Source organism: Protomyctophum parallelum (assembly GCF_964188405.1).
Source record: "Protomyctophum parallelum genome assembly, chromosome: 12".
Classification (NCBI taxonomy): domain Eukaryota; kingdom Metazoa; phylum Chordata; class Actinopteri; order Myctophiformes; family Myctophidae; genus Protomyctophum; species Protomyctophum parallelum.
In genome coordinates, this window is record NC_139712.1 from 36,394,288 (window position 1) to 36,411,265 (window position 16,978).

General features: G+C 44.2%; 1 protein-coding gene across 1 annotated transcript in view; it reads left to right on the plus strand.

Annotated features, from left to right (window-relative positions):
* Window positions 1-2,158: 2,158 nt before the first annotated feature.
* The window catches only part of LOC310867740 (coagulation factor XIII A chain-like), an 18,309-nt gene continuing 3,489 nt past the window's right edge, over window positions 2,159-16,978 (plus strand). Inside the window, exons 1-13 of the mRNA XM_083777860.1 lie at window positions 2,159-2,211; window positions 3,666-3,763; window positions 3,988-4,108; window positions 4,753-4,974; window positions 7,568-7,825; window positions 8,013-8,131; window positions 8,245-8,352; window positions 8,840-9,014; window positions 10,886-11,024; window positions 11,670-11,773; window positions 12,109-12,197; window positions 13,342-13,495; window positions 15,109-15,224. Coding sequence (XP_083633986.1) covers window positions 3,707-3,763; window positions 3,988-4,108; window positions 4,753-4,974; window positions 7,568-7,825; window positions 8,013-8,131; window positions 8,245-8,352; window positions 8,840-9,014; window positions 10,886-11,024; window positions 11,670-11,773; window positions 12,109-12,197; window positions 13,342-13,495; window positions 15,109-15,224 — 1,662 coding nt within the window. The 5' untranslated portion in view covers window positions 2,159-2,211; window positions 3,666-3,706. The remainder of the gene's footprint in view (window positions 2,212-3,665; window positions 3,764-3,987; window positions 4,109-4,752; window positions 4,975-7,567; window positions 7,826-8,012; window positions 8,132-8,244; window positions 8,353-8,839; window positions 9,015-10,885; window positions 11,025-11,669; window positions 11,774-12,108; window positions 12,198-13,341; window positions 13,496-15,108; window positions 15,225-16,978) is intronic.

Consider the following 16,978-nt stretch of genomic DNA (forward strand, 5'->3'; position numbering starts at 1 on the left):
AGATGTAGCCACTACGACCACAAATGTCCCAAGAAACTAGCTATAGCCTAGCCACAGAGTCTGCTGCGCTCTGAGAGAAAAGCACGGCTGTAGCGAATCTTGTAGACCAGTCACCAGACCCATTGCAAGATGCTGTACTCTGTCGTCAACCTTAATCCATTCCAGCCTATGAAAATGGGTAGGATTGAAGAAAAGTAGTAGCCTGAGCAGTTTGTTTTGGGAAGTCTGGAGCCTTGTTTTAAGGGCCTTTGAGGTACTGTGGTACCAAGAGGTGCATGCATATTGGGCTGCCATGTTAAGTGGTCAGATGGGTGGGCCGTGAACACTTTTGAGATTTTAAGCTCATTTGAAATGAAAAGGTACCTGAAACAGCCATGTGAAGTACTGGCATCAAGGCCTTAATGTGAAGCACTGGCATCTGAGCTAAAGTAGTGTTTATGAAGTTAAGTGTATTAGTGAGACACTGGATCAATAAGAGTGTTTGACAGACAGACAGATTGAGTTGGTATTGATTACTGTGTGTGTGTGTGTGTGTGTGTGTGTGTGTGTGTGTGTGTGTGTGTGTGTGTGTGTGTGTGTGTGTGTGTGTGTGTGTGTGTGTGTGTGTGTGTGTGTGTGTGTGTGTGTGTGTGTGTGTGTGTGTGTGTGGGTCTGGGTCACCTTAATCACAACAAATATCGACTCAGCACAATCACAAAACTGCACACTTCCCTGTTCTGTCTGAGAATAGGTCATCTGTGCACACTTGTATTACCAGTAAGACGCCTGAGGGCCATATACAGAGCGTGTCTTGAGTGTACAGGGTTTGATGAGGTCAGAACAACATATGGAATGTCAGAACAGCTCAGCTCCATATATGGAGATCTAAGGGTGGTATCGTGGTGGGGATCGTCTTGAGTGTACAGGGTTTGATGAGGTCAGAACAACATATGGAATGTCAGAACAGCTCAGCTCCATATATGGAGATCTAAGGGTGGTATCGTGGTGGGGATCGTCTTGAGTGTACAGGGTTTGATGAGGGCCCATGAGGGCCCGGGTCAAAACACAACAGCCAAAACACCCCTGAGGCGATCGACAACAACGGGAGGTATGATTATTTCTAAAGCGACTAGTGACGGGACCGCGATGGCCCATCTAAAACATAATCTTTGATTAGAATTGGACGGATTGATTTAGATCAAGAGTTATTCACGTTTTAAGATTTTCTATCTCATCCACTAAAATGGGGGGGAACATTTTGGATGATGTCCCAACCGGAAATGACATCGAATGTTGCCCAACAGGCACTCCCAGCCTGTGGAGCGTTGCGCTCGGTTTTGATATCAATACAGTTCCGTCCTTTTATTAATCTCCGTCCTGAGAGTCGAGTGTTACTATTTGATAGGACGGAGAACTCCGTTTATGCCGCTCAGGGTGTTAACTGCTGAATAATAATAAATGGCAAAGCTATTTGCACAAATGGCATTCATAAAATCACTGTCCTAAAATAAAATAAAAATAAAAAAAATCAATCATTTTAGTTGTGAGGTTACTACAGTGGGAAATATTGTGAGCTATTTGGCTTATTTATCAACGTGCAATATTTCTATGAATATTAGCCAAAAAGTATGATTTATTAAATCTTACTTAGCCCAAGAGACAAAAACGTTTAATCGGAGTGGATCACATTGGGATTTTTGGGAGTATTATTGTTTTTTAATCACCCCAAAATAAAAAAATCTGTTCCACTCTGGGGAGCGGATGTTGAACTTTGACAACCTTGTGAAGGTTCTGGTGACCCAGACCAGTGAATGTCTGCCATTATCATGTCAAGGACCCACAGTTTGATGTCTGAGCTTGTAGAATCGGCTATATAATATATGAATACATTATAATAATAATTAATATATAAATATAAATATATTAATACATTTCATACACAAGATACCTTGTGAAACGGGGCATTCTGCATAATGGGTATAGGCCCCTACTTGTGAGTATTTCTACATTGCACAGTATACTTACAGTATACTTTTACTCAAGTAAAAAAAAAAAAAAAAAAAACTTTTCCCACCACTGTGAGGGTGTGTGTGTGTGGCTGCGTGCACACGTGTGACAGAGAAGAGGAAGCTGGGCGTGTATATAATCAGTACATGGGGAACAGTGCAGACATTGGATGTGAGTGTGACAGCTTCATCTGACCTCCACAGAGACTACCTGCCTCTTCTTCAGGTGAGAAACACCCCACACACTATACTGCACCTTTCATTTAACCCATTACGACACATGAGAGTCCGTTGCTCTCCCCGGCTTGGCAGAGGGAGTCTAGCGCCCAGGATTACATTAGATAATTGACATTGGGTGAAAACCGGGGATGTCCCGATCACGTTTCTTTGCTCCCGATCCAATTCTGATCATTTGATTTTGAGAATCTGCCAATACCGATTTTTCCCGATCCGATATTTATATTTTATAGAACACTTTTATAACGGTAATAGAGCATACATATCCACTCTAGCCCAGGTGCTGGACAAATGGCAGTACAAGAGGAAGAAATACAGTCCGCAACACTGGTAGGAAAAACTCAGCTCCACTGGTTTATTGATTCAACGTTTTGATCACTGGGATCTTCTCCTTGAAGGAGATCCCAGTGATCAAAACGTTGCTGAGCTGAGTTTTTCCTACCAGTGTTGCAGACTCTATTTCTTCCTATAGAACAGTTTTATGCCATATCACAATAGTACAGTATCCCAAATCACAGATAATATCCAGTCTAATATCATGACATGGATATAATATTGATACTAGGGATGTCCCGATCCGAATCATTTGAAAATGACGTGATCGGCCCGATCGGGACAACCGTGAAAACAATGAGTTGCAAAAATTGTGCGATAAAAAAACTAAAGAAAGAAAGACCCTACAAAGGTCTTCTAACTAAAACTTTAAAAGGTTTTCTGAAAATATATAATAATATATTTTTCTATATCAGTGCGTCTTAAACCATTTCAGGTCAAGGACCCCCAAAATCTGAAAAATGACACATGCACATGCTTTCCCGGTTTTAATGGGTTAAATGAGAGAGAGAGAGAGTTGTCAATTTTTCCTCATTCCTTATTGGCCGAGACAGGCAATATATTGTACTATAGCCTATTAGCAGTAATAGTTGTAGCCTAGTAAGAATGTAAATAATGGTACCAGTAAATACTGACTGTTACAAAACAGGTGTTTTGTGCAGGTGTATTATCATTAAAATTAAGTGTTTTTGCCAATTATTTTGGAGGCCCACTTGAAATATCCTCACGACCCGCTGGTGGGCCCCGTTCCACAGGTTGAGAATTGTATTATTCATTCAGCTCATGTTAGGTTTCATGAGTCAGAGTTATAGTATTCCTGTCAGAAACACTTATACACGCACGCATGCACGCACACAAACACGCGCACACACACACACACACACACACACACACACACACACACACACACACACACACACACACACACACACACACACACACACACACACACACACAAACACACACACACACACACACACACACCATTTGCATTACTATAATTGAGTACATCAACATTGTAGGACAGCAATTTTATGAATGTGCAGCTTTGTGCTATAATTTGTGCTACCCATACTCTCTCTCTCTCTCTCTCTCTCTCTCTCATTTCAGCAAACTTTGAGTGATATACTGAAGTTTGACCTTTAGACAAAATGCATCGACCACCAATCCGTAAGACACCAGTCAAGGGGCGCTACAACCATTCACTGGTAATCTGTCTGTCTGTCTGTCTGTCTGTCTGTCTGTCTGTCTGTCTGTCTGTCTGTCTGTCTGTCTGTCTGTCTGTCTGTCTGTCTGTCTGTCTGTCTGTCTGTCTGACTGACTGACTGACTGACTGACTGACTGACTGACTGCCCATCCATCTATCCAGTTATTATAACAACATGTATATCTCCATCTATCCAGTTATTATAACAACATGTATATCTTGCAGCCTGACTGTTCCAATAAGGAAGATGATGGATTTGACCTGCCAGAGTTTGAAGAATTTGATGAAGAAGGCGCTAAGCAACCTACGGTCACACCCAGAGCACCCTGGCCAGGACACCAGCAATGTGAGTGTGCACGCGCGTGTGTGTTTCCGGCTGAAAAAACGTTGCCCAAATTTGGACAGGTACCTAGACATACTGAAGTCAAAGGTTAGTATAGGGGTACACGATTATGAAATTATGACCGATATCCGATCTCCGATTATTTGCAGGGTCATATCTGCCGATACTGATTCTGACCGATTCCGATGTTGTACGGATTATGCTACCTTCAAACATTAGAAATACACAAAACAAAAGCGACAGTCATCAACGGTCACATTATTATTGCGTCATCAATATCTGTGAAAATAATCTGTATTATTTTGAGACTGATCCGATACTGATATGGCATTTTTATGGCCGATATGGCCGAATGCGATTATGCTACCGATTACATCGGGGCCGTGCACCACTAGTTAGTGGTTCTCAAAGTGGGGTCCGGGGACCCCTAGGGGTCCTTGCGGGGGGTTCCAACAAAGATTAGTTAATATATAGCATCAAATTCAGTTTAACCGCCTTAACACTATTTTCCATGAACAAAATTAGTTCGTTTGATTTTTCAAAAATCTTCACATTCTCTCTCTCTCTCTCTCTCTCTCTCTCTCTCTCTCTCTCTCTCACTCTCTCTCTATCTCTCTCTCTCTCCTACTCTTTCTCTCTCTCTGCAGACTTAGCTCTCAACGTGGAGGACATAGACATGTGTGAGCGCGGGTACAACAAGTGGACGGGCTATCCAGACACGACGTATGACAACAAGGCCCTGCATCACACCAAGGAGTACGACAACCCCAGGCTGGTGGTGCGCCGCGGCCACGAGTTCTTCATCCGCATCCGCTTCTGCAGAGACTTCTACCCGCATTACGACGACTTCCAGCTAGAGTTCATGATCGGTCAGTCGCTCACTGTTCTCTTGGTTTCTCTATATTTGTCTCCATATTTATGGCCCTGCTTTAGAAAGAAAGCTTTTCTGTGTGCACAAGATAAAGTTATCAATTGTCACTTAGAGAGACAGCTTGGTGTCATTATGGAGAGTTGTGCTACAGTGAACATGCAGCTGATCCTGTGTCTGTCTGTGTCTGTGTGTGTGTGTGTGTGTGTGTGTGTGTGTGTGTGTGTGTGTGTGTGTGTGTGTGTGTGTGTGTGCGTGCGTGTGCGTGCGTGTAAGTGAGTGAGTATAGGGAACTAATTAGAGTGAGTCTCATTAAGGAACGACTGCCTGACATCGGGGGAGGAGTTTGATTCCTCATCATTCATTTTCTTCAAACGATAATTAAAATGTCTCCTCCCTCCTCTCTTATATGATTTGCCATGTAGCTTTCACCTGTGTGGAAAGTAATAGAGTGTATGCGCATGCTTAAAGTGAATGGCACATGGAGTGGAGAATCGACTGGCAAAGCAACAGTCAAAGTGAGTTTAACATTGTTTAATGCAATCAAATAGGACTTTTCTGTTTGGATGTATGGGCTGTCAAGGCCAGAAAGTAGTTTTTTGACACTCAGTAGGCATTTCCTGCATAACTTCCGGGTTTGATGATGATGTCACGTGCATACCCTCTATACGTACAAGTACAATTTCTTGGTACTTTTTACTTCACTGGAGTATTTCCAATTTTCAGTACTTTTACTTCTACTATCTCAGAGGAAAAAAATTACTTTTGACAAAGGTCTTTTGACAAAATGACTGTGAACTTCAGTTCCTGGGGGATTCTCATTGCCCTCTACCACTTTTGTGAAGAAAATGGCGGAATTCTCAAGGAAAGAAATAAGTGGTCTATACGGCCCCTTCGCCCTAAAAATAATTTCACACACTTCTTATCTGTAAACCTGTGATGGGACCCAGTTGCATAGGAGGCCTTAACTATGTTTCACCAGTTTCAATTGAAACGGGCCTCCACCCTCAGGGGGGCCTCCAAGCTCACATCAGTCAACCCCCCACCACCCTTACTCTTTCCCACGATGTTAAGTTACACTTATTTCCTGTTAATAACCTGGGTAATATGTGCGGTATTGGGAGGTAAAGGGGAGACACTTTAAGTTTATTGTGAAGGGTCGACAGGATGAGGTGTTGTTGCTGCGTAATTGTCGAGAGTAATGACGATGTGCGCGATATTGAACAGTCTAAACTATTTGTATCAATATGGCTGTATCAACAGGATAATTATGTCATATTAATAATAATAATAATAATATCTCAAACTTATATAGCACTTTTCTGAGTACCCAAAGACGCTTTACATGGGGGGGCTTCACAGAGGTAACAACAAATTAAAAACAACTTTAATAGAAAAAGGAAAAATAACACTAAAAGCTAAAGAACATTAAAAGACAGTGAAAAGGGTTATCTAGGGAAGGCAATTTTGAAGAGGTGGGTTTTGAGGGTGGATTTGAAGGTTTGAAGGGTAGGGGCATCTCTGAGTGCCTTAGGGAGGGCATTCCACAGGGTTGGGGCAGCAAAGGCAAAAGCTCTATCCCCCCACGTACGGCGTTTGGTTTTGGGGACGTCGAGGAGGTTTGCATCATCAGACCTGAGGGAGCGAGAGGGGGCATGGCGTTTGAGGAGGTCACAGAGGTATGGGGGAGCCAGGTTATTTAGTGCTTTGTAGGTGGTCAGGAGTGTTTTGAAGTGGATTCTTTGTTTAACCGGTAGCCAGTGAAGGTCACGGAGGACAGGTGTAATATTGTCTCTGGAACGGGTACTGGTGAGCAGGCGGGCAGCTGCATTCTGGACATATTGCAGTTTATTGAGGACTTTGGAGGTGGTGCCGTAGAGGATACTGTTGCAATAGTCAAGGCGGGATGAGATGAAGGCGTGGATGAGTGTTTCGGCTGCGGAAAATGACAGAGAGGGTCGGAGACGGGCAATGTTCTTGAGGTGAAAGAAGGCGGTTTTGGTGACTTGGTTAACATGGGGGAGGAATGAAAGGGTGGGGTCGAAAATGATGCCAAGGTTGCGGATGCGGGTGGAGGGTGTAACAGTGGATCCATCAATGTTCAGTGACCGATGTTGGGACCGATGATGATGATTTCCGATTTATTGCAATTTAGTTTGAGAAAGTTATTTTGCATCCATGTTTTAATATCTGTGAGGCAGGCAGTGAGAGTGGAGTGTGTGGTTGGGGTGATGGCTTTGGTGGAAAGGTACAGCTGTGTGTCATCGGCGTAGGAGTGGAACTGAAGTCCATGGTGACGGAGGATCTGACCTAGAGGGAGGATGTATATGATGAAGAGGAGGGGACCAAGTACTGAACCCTGGGGGACACCATGGGTAACTGGGGCAGTGGAAGATTTGCAGTTATTGATGGAGATGAATTGTTGTCGATCGGAGAGGTAGGATGCCAACCAGGAAAGGGCAGTGCCGGTTATTAGGTATATATATGGGGCCTCTATTTGGTCTTGAAACGGGCCTCCAGATTCCTAAGTCATTTCTGAAGATCCCCGTTACTTTCCGTCACCCCCCCCCCCCCCCCCCCCCCCTTCCACGCAGGCAACAACCCAACCCCCGGTCAGCAACTCATCCAGCTCTGTTTCGGGCTCCGTGCGGCTTACGACCAACATACGGACTGGTCTGGTCGCTTAGTGAGCATGGATGGTGCGGATGTGACGCTGGGCATCACGCCGTCTGCAAACGCCATCGTGGGCAGGTTCAAGATGTACGTGGCCATCGCCAGCGACAGCGGAATGCTCCGCACTCGCAGGGACCCCTCCAAGGACCTCTACGTGCTGTTCAATGCCTGGTGTACTGGTGAGTTTTAGTAGGCTACCGTATATCATCGTCGCTGTCCAAAACCATTACTTGTCGGAAAATGGACAACAAGAATCTGCATTTCAATGGATCCAATGTAGTCGTTTAGTCTCAGAGCTCTTCTTAATGAAAAAGAGTATAAAAAATACATATGCCTGCCTGCCTGCCTGCCTGTGTGTGTGTGTAGGTGATCCAGTGTATTTGGAAGATGAGCACGAGAAGAAGGAGTATGTGCTGGAGGATGCGGGAACAATCTACCAGGGAGACCCCACTTCTGTGACTGAGAGGAGCTGGATGTATGGACAGGTACACAGACACACGCACGCACTCGTGCACGGGCAAAACCATTTTTCCTGTTGATCTCTCACTCTCTCCATTTCTCACCCCTTCCTCACAATCTTCTCTCTGTGTCTCTCTAGTTTGAGCTGGGAGTGTTGGATGCTTGTATCTACCTCCTGGACGCATCTCAGATGCTGATCGTACACAGAGCCGATCCAGTCAAGCTGGTCCGGAAGGGATCCGCCATGGTGAGCCAAGCTCTAAAATGTTATTTATCTCTTCTTCTTTGGGGTCACTGGTAGAAATTATTTTCCGCGACCAAATGCATTTTCATTTAGGGTTCAGTGACATTAAAATGTTTAAGAACAACTGCAGGTTTAAAGTATGTATGTTAACCACTTAAACCCCTGCATCCTTATTGTGGGGAAGACAGTGAAAACAGTAACCACCAATTTTCTTGTCCTACATAAAATAAAATACATTTTAAAACAACAAACAACCAAACAAATCTAAGAAATCTCATGAATAAAAAATATGAATAATTAAGAAGTAGTGAAAATATCTGATCTACAAGCTAGTAGATCTTTTCACTAGATTTTTCACTAGTTTGGATTCCGCGGGCAAACGTCTAATCATCTCTCTCTTTTGGGTCTCGACCTGAAAAGTTTGGGAAACACTGACTGCTCTAAGTCAGTGGTTAAGTGTAATGTGTGTGTGTTTGTTGTCTCATGTCAGCTGAACAGCCAGGATGACAACGGGGTGCTGGTGGGGAACTGGAGTGACGACTACTCCATGGGAGTGGCTCCCACCCTGTGGACCGGCAGCGTCAAGATCCTCCTGCAGTATGCCCAGACCGGAGTTCCTGTCTGCTACGCTCAGTGCTGGGTCTACGCCGGGGTCTTCAACACCTGTGAGTCAATATCATGCACACACACACACACACACACACACACACACACACACACACACACACACACACACACACACACACACACGTCCTGTGTTTCTCAACATGTGGGATACCCACAGCGGCTTCCCCGCATGATTTTGGGAGGGTCCCCAGATGATTAGCTGGACATTGTAATACATACAGTAAAAGTGTATGTAGGGTATCTGCACATTTCTACAGTGACAATAGACGCCTTAACAGACGACATCACACTGATAAGTATGTCCTTGAAATATGTAATCGTTGGTTTCTGTTGTGTGTAAACAATAATAGCAATTCAAAAGAGTTGTCCTCAAATCCACACCTAGAGTCACTGTCATCAGACCAGAGGGAGCGCTATATGATCACCACAGCAGAGCCTGAACGTCCACACTCAGCTGCAGCCCATCAAGCCTAATTTATGCTCCGTCCCGCGAAGGTGTCCCGCGAGCAGAGAAACAGTCGAGAATAGCAGACCTCTATAAGCTCACAACGGTTGCATCTGCGACGCGATGTGAGTTTATATGTCAGCTGTTCTCTGCACGTGATGAACCAAGTCAAACTAAGGCATCATTGTCTCCACCAGGCCGAAGGCATGGGGATAGAGTATGTTTTGCACTCCGTCCGTGTGTCTGTGAGTCCGTGCGTGTGTCCGTATGTCCGTCCGTCTGTTACCAGCTAATCTCCGGCACGTTAACCCGCTCGATGCCAAATTTTGCACACACTCCCTGGATGCCAGCGATGAACCTCTGCCCCAACTTTTCCAGAACGGCCTGTTATAGCGCCACCAGGAGGCTGACTTTTGAAAAACACATTATTTGGTATTACTCCTCCAGATTCTGTCCAAAAATCCCGCAAATCGTTACACACTACTACTCTATAGTCATGTGTTCAAGACAGATCTGTCCGATATTTCATATTCCATCCTAATTGGCTAACAATGGTTTTCAAAGAACAAAAATCATGAACGCAGCGTGCAATTTTACTAGGCTGAGGAATGATTCCTTTTCACATTGGCTTGTTATAGAGCCACCAAAAGGGTGGATTTTAGCAAAATACATTTTTGGAATAAAATGCCTCAAATCATCCAATTGCCATCCAAGGAGTAAGAAATGGCACCCTTTTCACATTGGCCTATTATAGCACCACCAGGATGCCACAACCTGACCTGCCCTGGTGGAGACCTGTGCCCTGAGGGGCACTTTATCTATAGTCTGACTGCAGTCACATTCAGTCAAATCTGATTCAAATCGGATTTATTTCTCAAATCTGATCTTTTGGCCCGACATTCACACTGCCGTTTTCAAGTGACCAGATCTGATCTGCGTGTTCAGACCGGCAGCCAAATCCATTCAAAGGGCCTTTCAAACGTGAAGCGATATATCGTGCCTATTGTTCATTTTCAATGAGACCTGCGTTTTTGCGCGGAGCGACAACGCAAGCGTATTTACGTGAGCGCTGTCCTGTGAATTTGTTGCGTGCATGTTTATTTCGTGCACACGCCCGCGACTCACCAGACCTGGATTCTGTTTATTTATTTTTTACGCTTGCGTTGTTGCGCCCCTCTTGAGCAGACCTGGAGGAGACCTGTGTTGATCCAGGCAACAACGCCTGCGATCCTCGCTTCCCATTTGAAAGGCCCTTTAATCAAATCTGTGCAGAGACGAGACGGATGGTAGTACACACAGACTGGGTTGAGCATGATGATTCAAACAATACTGAAGCCCATCAGGCCAGCTTTGTTTGAGGGATACATGTCCTCAAGGACCCACACACGCTGTGGGACTGTCTGTCTGTCTGTCTGTCTGTCTGTCTGTCAGTCTCCAACTTCATGTATTTATTTGTACAACCAGTCCTGCGTTGCCTGGGAATTCCAGCCAGAGTGATAACAAACTTCAGCTCAGCCCATGACAACACTGGCAACCTGAAGACCGACCTCATCTTCATGCAGGACGGAACACCTGATGAAAAGAACACCAGAGACTCCATCTGGTTGGTTTACACAACTGTCAATCGTGTCTGTTCTCTGTACCATTGGTCAGTTTGTCTGTGAAGTTAAACTATTAACTACTACTACTACTACTACTACTACTATTATTACTACTAATCAGAAACAGAATATGTTTAATTTGACACTGGGTGATTATTTGTTTGCGTCGGTGAAAGCAGGTATGTAAATGTTATTTCAGAAACATTATAGTTATTTTAGTGATTATAGTATTACATAGGAGTACATCAGAGGGACAGCACATGTCAGATGTTTTGGAGATAAAGCCAGAGAGGCCAGACTGAGATGGTTTGGACATGTACAGAGGAGGGATAGTCAGTATATCGGTAGAAGGATGTTGAGGTTGGAACTGCCAGGCAGGAGGCCTAGAGAGGAAGACCAAAGAGAAGATTCATGGACGTAGTGAAAGAGGACATGAAGTTAGTTGGTGTGAGAGAAGAGGAGGCAGAGGACAGGGTGAGACGGAGGCAGATGATTCGCTGTGGTGATCCCTGAAGGGAAAAGCCGAAAGGAAAATAAGATAGTATTACATGCAGGTGTGTACATGTTCTTTAGAAACATTAAAATCATACTAATGATATTACTACTATCACTAATAATGTTGATGCGACCGATGTGTGTTTCCACAGGAACTACCACTGTTGGAATGAGGCGTGGATGGGCAGGCACGACCTTGAGGCCATACTGGGAGGCTGGCAGGCTGTGGACGCCACGCCACAAGAGACCAGCGATGGTACCACTATTAGCTCATATAGGAACAATGCAGAAGTTATTTTATGTCATTGGATGAATGGATGGAAGGATGGATGGATGGATGGATGGATGAATGAATGGATGGAAGGATGGATGGATGGATGGTTATCATTGTGTTCATGAACAAAGTGGGGGCTTGCAACTCACTTTTGAAAGCTCAAAATTATTATTATTATTATTATTATAAATTATTTAGCGACAAAACAGCACAGGTATGCAGCGCTTCGACCGTGAGGTCTTTATCGAGTGTATACACGCTCAATACATAAAGACCTCACAGACAGACAGAGAGTAACACACTGCTGTATGTTTCAGGTCATTATCGCTGTGGTCCTGCATCGGTCAAAGCCATCAAGAACGGCCTGATGAGTCACCCGTATGACGCTGCATTCGTCTTCGCTGAGGTACGCACAGTGTGTCTGCTTAGTGATGTGGTTTGACTGGTGAACACTTAACCCATTCTGACCTGAGATCAGATTCTAACGCACAGAAGAATGGTGGTTCTTTAACGCATTTTGACCTGAGATCAGATTAAAAAAATGTCTTCTAAATCCTGACAGTTTTCAAAAATAGCAGACCTACAAGCTCGTAGCGCGCCACTCAGTGGCCAACCCAAAATGGTTTACAGTAGTGATTTTATTGTAACAGATGTAGTCTCTCAGACAAATGTTGATTTAATTGTGATGTGGTCTTTGCTTTACTTTATTATTATAGATCCCAATTAGCACTTGCCTAACCATGGCTATTCTTTAAGGATGTAACAATATAGTAACTGCATCGATTTTATTACAATTTACAATTTATTTACTTTTACTCCATTCAATATCTCTTGGTCTATTGATAAACACACAGTGTGAATTGTGTGAATTGTATGTGCTCATGTCAAGGTATGTGTTTGTCCATATGGGTTCAAAATATAATGTCTATATGTTTTTGCCAATATTCATACATTTTCCCTTAAAAAACCTCCACTGTCCACATGTTTCACACAGATGTAATTTGTTTGGTAACTGCATCGATTTTAAATCATTGAATCGTATCATATCGCCATAATGAACCAATATCGTCCATGTATCGCATCGTTAACCATGTATGTTGATACGTATCGTATCACTGTTGTATGTATCGTTACACCCATACTATTCTTCCTGGGGTCCATCACACGTCTCAGATAAATGGTGATTTAATAGTAGTCTCGCGTAGCCAAACAAATATTCCCCAATCTCCGAATGCTATATAGGAACTACACCTCCCGAAATACGAACAAGGAAGCTGCCATTTCGGTTCACGAAAATAATATATTTTATAATATCTTTACGTTATTGTTTTACTTCCATTTCTGCTAAGCAGCATTTATATTAGGACAAATTTGAGCGACTGTAAAGAAGAAATGAAAGTGGGGAGGAGGCTTCACTTCCTCTTTATCGCTTGCTCGTCATGATCAGAGCTTCCGTTCTCCAGACTGTATGGCGGAAGCATTCGAAAATTGCGAGAGGCGACTGTCTGGCAACGCGAGTCTAATTCAACAGTGATGCGGTCTCTCGTCAGGTGAACAGTGACCTGGTCTTCAGGAAGAGGGACAAGTACGGCCTTCTGAACACGTTCCGGGTGGACAAGACTCACATAGGACATGTCATCCTGACCAAGGCTGTGGGCTGGGACAGTCCCCAAGACATCACACAGAGCTACAAGTACCATGAAGGTACAGTACCATGACATCACACACAAGATTGATTGATTGATTCAACTGTGAGTGGACGACACCATAAAGCATGACACTTGTTTTCAAGAGGGTCCAGCGTTTTCAATTTATCATAACATTTAGGTCACATTCTCACCTAATACTTCGGTAGACTCATGCGTATGGGCGGAGATTTTGGGATTCTTGCATATTTAATTTGCTGCGGTTTGCCTTCACACTGTCATGCGTAGCAATTGGAAACGGCGCAGGGGGGACCTTTATCAATGTGTTCCATTCATAAACCTAGCCTACAACACAGCCTACAACACAGTGAAATCTATTGTGATAAAATTATACTCATAACGTGCATGTGTCGTCTGGGACTGGACCCCCCCCCCTCTCTCTCTCACTATACGCACGCAGCCACAGTGCCACACACTGTTCTTTTGGGCATGCAGGCACAGCGCTGAGCGCACTGATATAACAGACAGCAGCGCAAAATGTTTACACGTTTATTGAGATGAAAGTTCCAGTCCCCACTAGTCCCCACACAGTGACAGCACTCCATGTTTACGGCACGCACAGACAGACAGAATATTCTGTAGGCTATAATACTATTACACTGCACTGCAGTGTTCTTCTTTCTTAAGCAATTGATTAATGTACTCGTCCTCATTTCGATCAGGGCTTCAGTCTCCTCATTCGACCACGTCTATCCACGGTAACGGGACATCTTTGCGCTGCGTAAAATATGCTTTCTCCGTCTCCAACTGTGTTCAGCTCCTCACCCGCCACATTGTTTGCTTCATTTCCTTTATTTACTGCGGATTGCATTCACACCTGCACCGAATCGTAATCAAGTGCGATTGGAAGCGAAGCGAAACCCCCGTTTTTGCTCGGAGTATAATGCGGTTCTTTGATACGCATTACGATTCGAATGAGCCTTCACACCTGCCAAACGAAGTGCACTTTCTGAAAATGCGCAGCAGAATTTGTTTTAATCGCAGCAAAGCTCTCTGGTATGAATGTGACCTTAGAGACGTACAAATATACACTTCTATATATACTTCTGTCGTCAACCCTAAGCCATTCCAGCCTGTCAAAGTGGCCAGTGGGTTTCGGGGGATGAGGCCCAGTAGTATAGCCTGATCAGTTTGTTTTGGGAAGTCCGGAGCCTTGTTTTAAGGGCCTTAGAGGTGCTGTCACAACTACAAGTACCATGAAGGTACAGGCCCCATGACATCACACACATACACATCACATACACACACAAGCATGCATACACGCACCAACTCACGCACGCACACGCACACACGCCCACTCACCCACCCACACAAAACAAAATACCATAGTGTATGTACAATTTAAAAGGAATGCACACAGACAGCTGTTTTGGGAACTTAAAAATATTACCTTACAAAACCACCCCACGTCCCTGCTCTCTAAATCAATTACTGTTGGAAGCCAGAGTAAAATCGATACATATTAATGCCTTCAGCTGGCGGTTATTTGACCTCCTGTCTCACTTTCTTACAGGAAGTTATAGTACATAAAATAGCAACGTGTGTGTGTGTGTGTGTGTGTGTGTGTGTGTGTGTGTGTGTGTGTGTGTGTGTGTGTGCGTGTGCGTCTAGGCTCTGAGGAGGATAGTGTGGTCATAGCCAGAGCAGAGAAGTATGGCCTGACGCGAGAGATCCCAGAGTACCTCACTGTGGTCTCCAAAGTGTCTGTCAGGATCGACTGTAACCAGGTACTGTACGTTATACATGTAGATCCCATACATAGAGATCCCAGAGTACCTCACTGTGGTCTCCAAAGTGTCTGTCAGGATCGACTGTAACCAGGTACTGTACGTTATACAATATACATGTACCATCCAGAACCATTGAAGGAGAGTCACAACATCTCCATTCACTCCATGGGGCCAGTCCAATGGCCAGTCCGTGCGGCTATCAGGGTCGGCTATATGGGGGGCTGAAGAGTGACAAAGTCCTGGACCGAAAGTTGATCTTAAATCCCTTTATTTTAGGGGATACATCACTGAGGATATGTCCCAGTTGCATCCATGCAATGTATTTTCGTTCTATGACATAAATGTAAGGTTCTAACAATGTAATGCAGGGGTGCCTTGGATGAAAATGTTATTTACAGGGGAGCCCTTGTGATAGAATTTCCCGATGACAGCGTCCAAAGTGTTGAATTAGAAGTAGATTATTTGCCAAGCGAAAGCTAGCTCCCGTGGCCGTTCATTACTTATTGGAGACTTTCACAAAGACATCTCTCAAACATAATTTCAAAATCGCATGACATTACGACATCATCTCAAGAGCACAGTCTGGAATACATGAATACAATGATCAATTACCGTAATTTCCGGACTATAAGCCGCACCAGCCAAATTTAGGGAAAATCCTGTATACAAGCCGCACCGGACTATAAGCCGCAGGTGGCCCCCTAGTGGCCGTTACGTTAGCTCAGAGCCTTAGATGGCTCTGCGTCAGCTGTAAAAATCCATAGATTAGCCGCACCGTTGTATAAGCCAAATTAGGCTCAAATCATGGGTAAAAAGCCGCGGCTTATAGTCCGGAAATTACGGTACTTGTATCCTTTTGGTCAATACAACAGATTCCACAGAAGCTCTCACAAATTGGGTCAATAACAATCATGGATGACATTTTAAACAGTCCACGCTTTTGTCTTAATGGCCAAGGCAGATGGCTCACCCAGCCACTCCTTTGCCAGGAAGGGTGGTCGTGACTCTGTGCAAGATACGCCATAGTGTCACCAAAAATTACAACATTGAATGAATACTATATTTGTGTGGCATCAGTACCATGGGACATCTGTTTTAGCACAGCGCTCACAAACACATTCCAAGTCCAGAGACGTCAAACTGTCATGCGGTGAGTTAGGGTTAGCCACAATCGTCCAGGCAAACAGTAGTAGCCACTAGACACAGTCCTTCAAATATACAGGCCTCAATATATGTGATATATTTGAATCATCATAATAGCCATAAAACCATAACACCCTGAAACCAAAACGTTTGAGAACCACTGATCTGCATACACAAAGACAGTGTGAGACTTTTTCTTAGTTTAAAATGTATGGCATGTCATTTAGACATTCATGTTGTTTTAGACAGATGCAAGGTTCATTGTCTGCCTGTTATCCTAAAGTTTATGTGTATAGGACCACTACGGTACCTTGCTTATTGTTTCCACCAGGCCGAAGGCATGGGGAGAGAGCATGTTTTGCACGTCGTCCGTCCGTCCGTCTGTCCGCGTGTGTGTGTCCGTCCGTCCCCATTCCATCCCCATTGGCTAATATTGTCTTCCAAAGTTTGCAGGATTGGTCCGTTTTGAACAAAATGCCACAAATCATGGACACAGCGTGCAATTTCCGTGAAAATATGCACAGACACATTCCCACTAGGCTGAGGAAGAAATTCCACTTATCAATCAGCCTCATGGTGGGGCTATAACAGGCCGATTCATGTTCTTA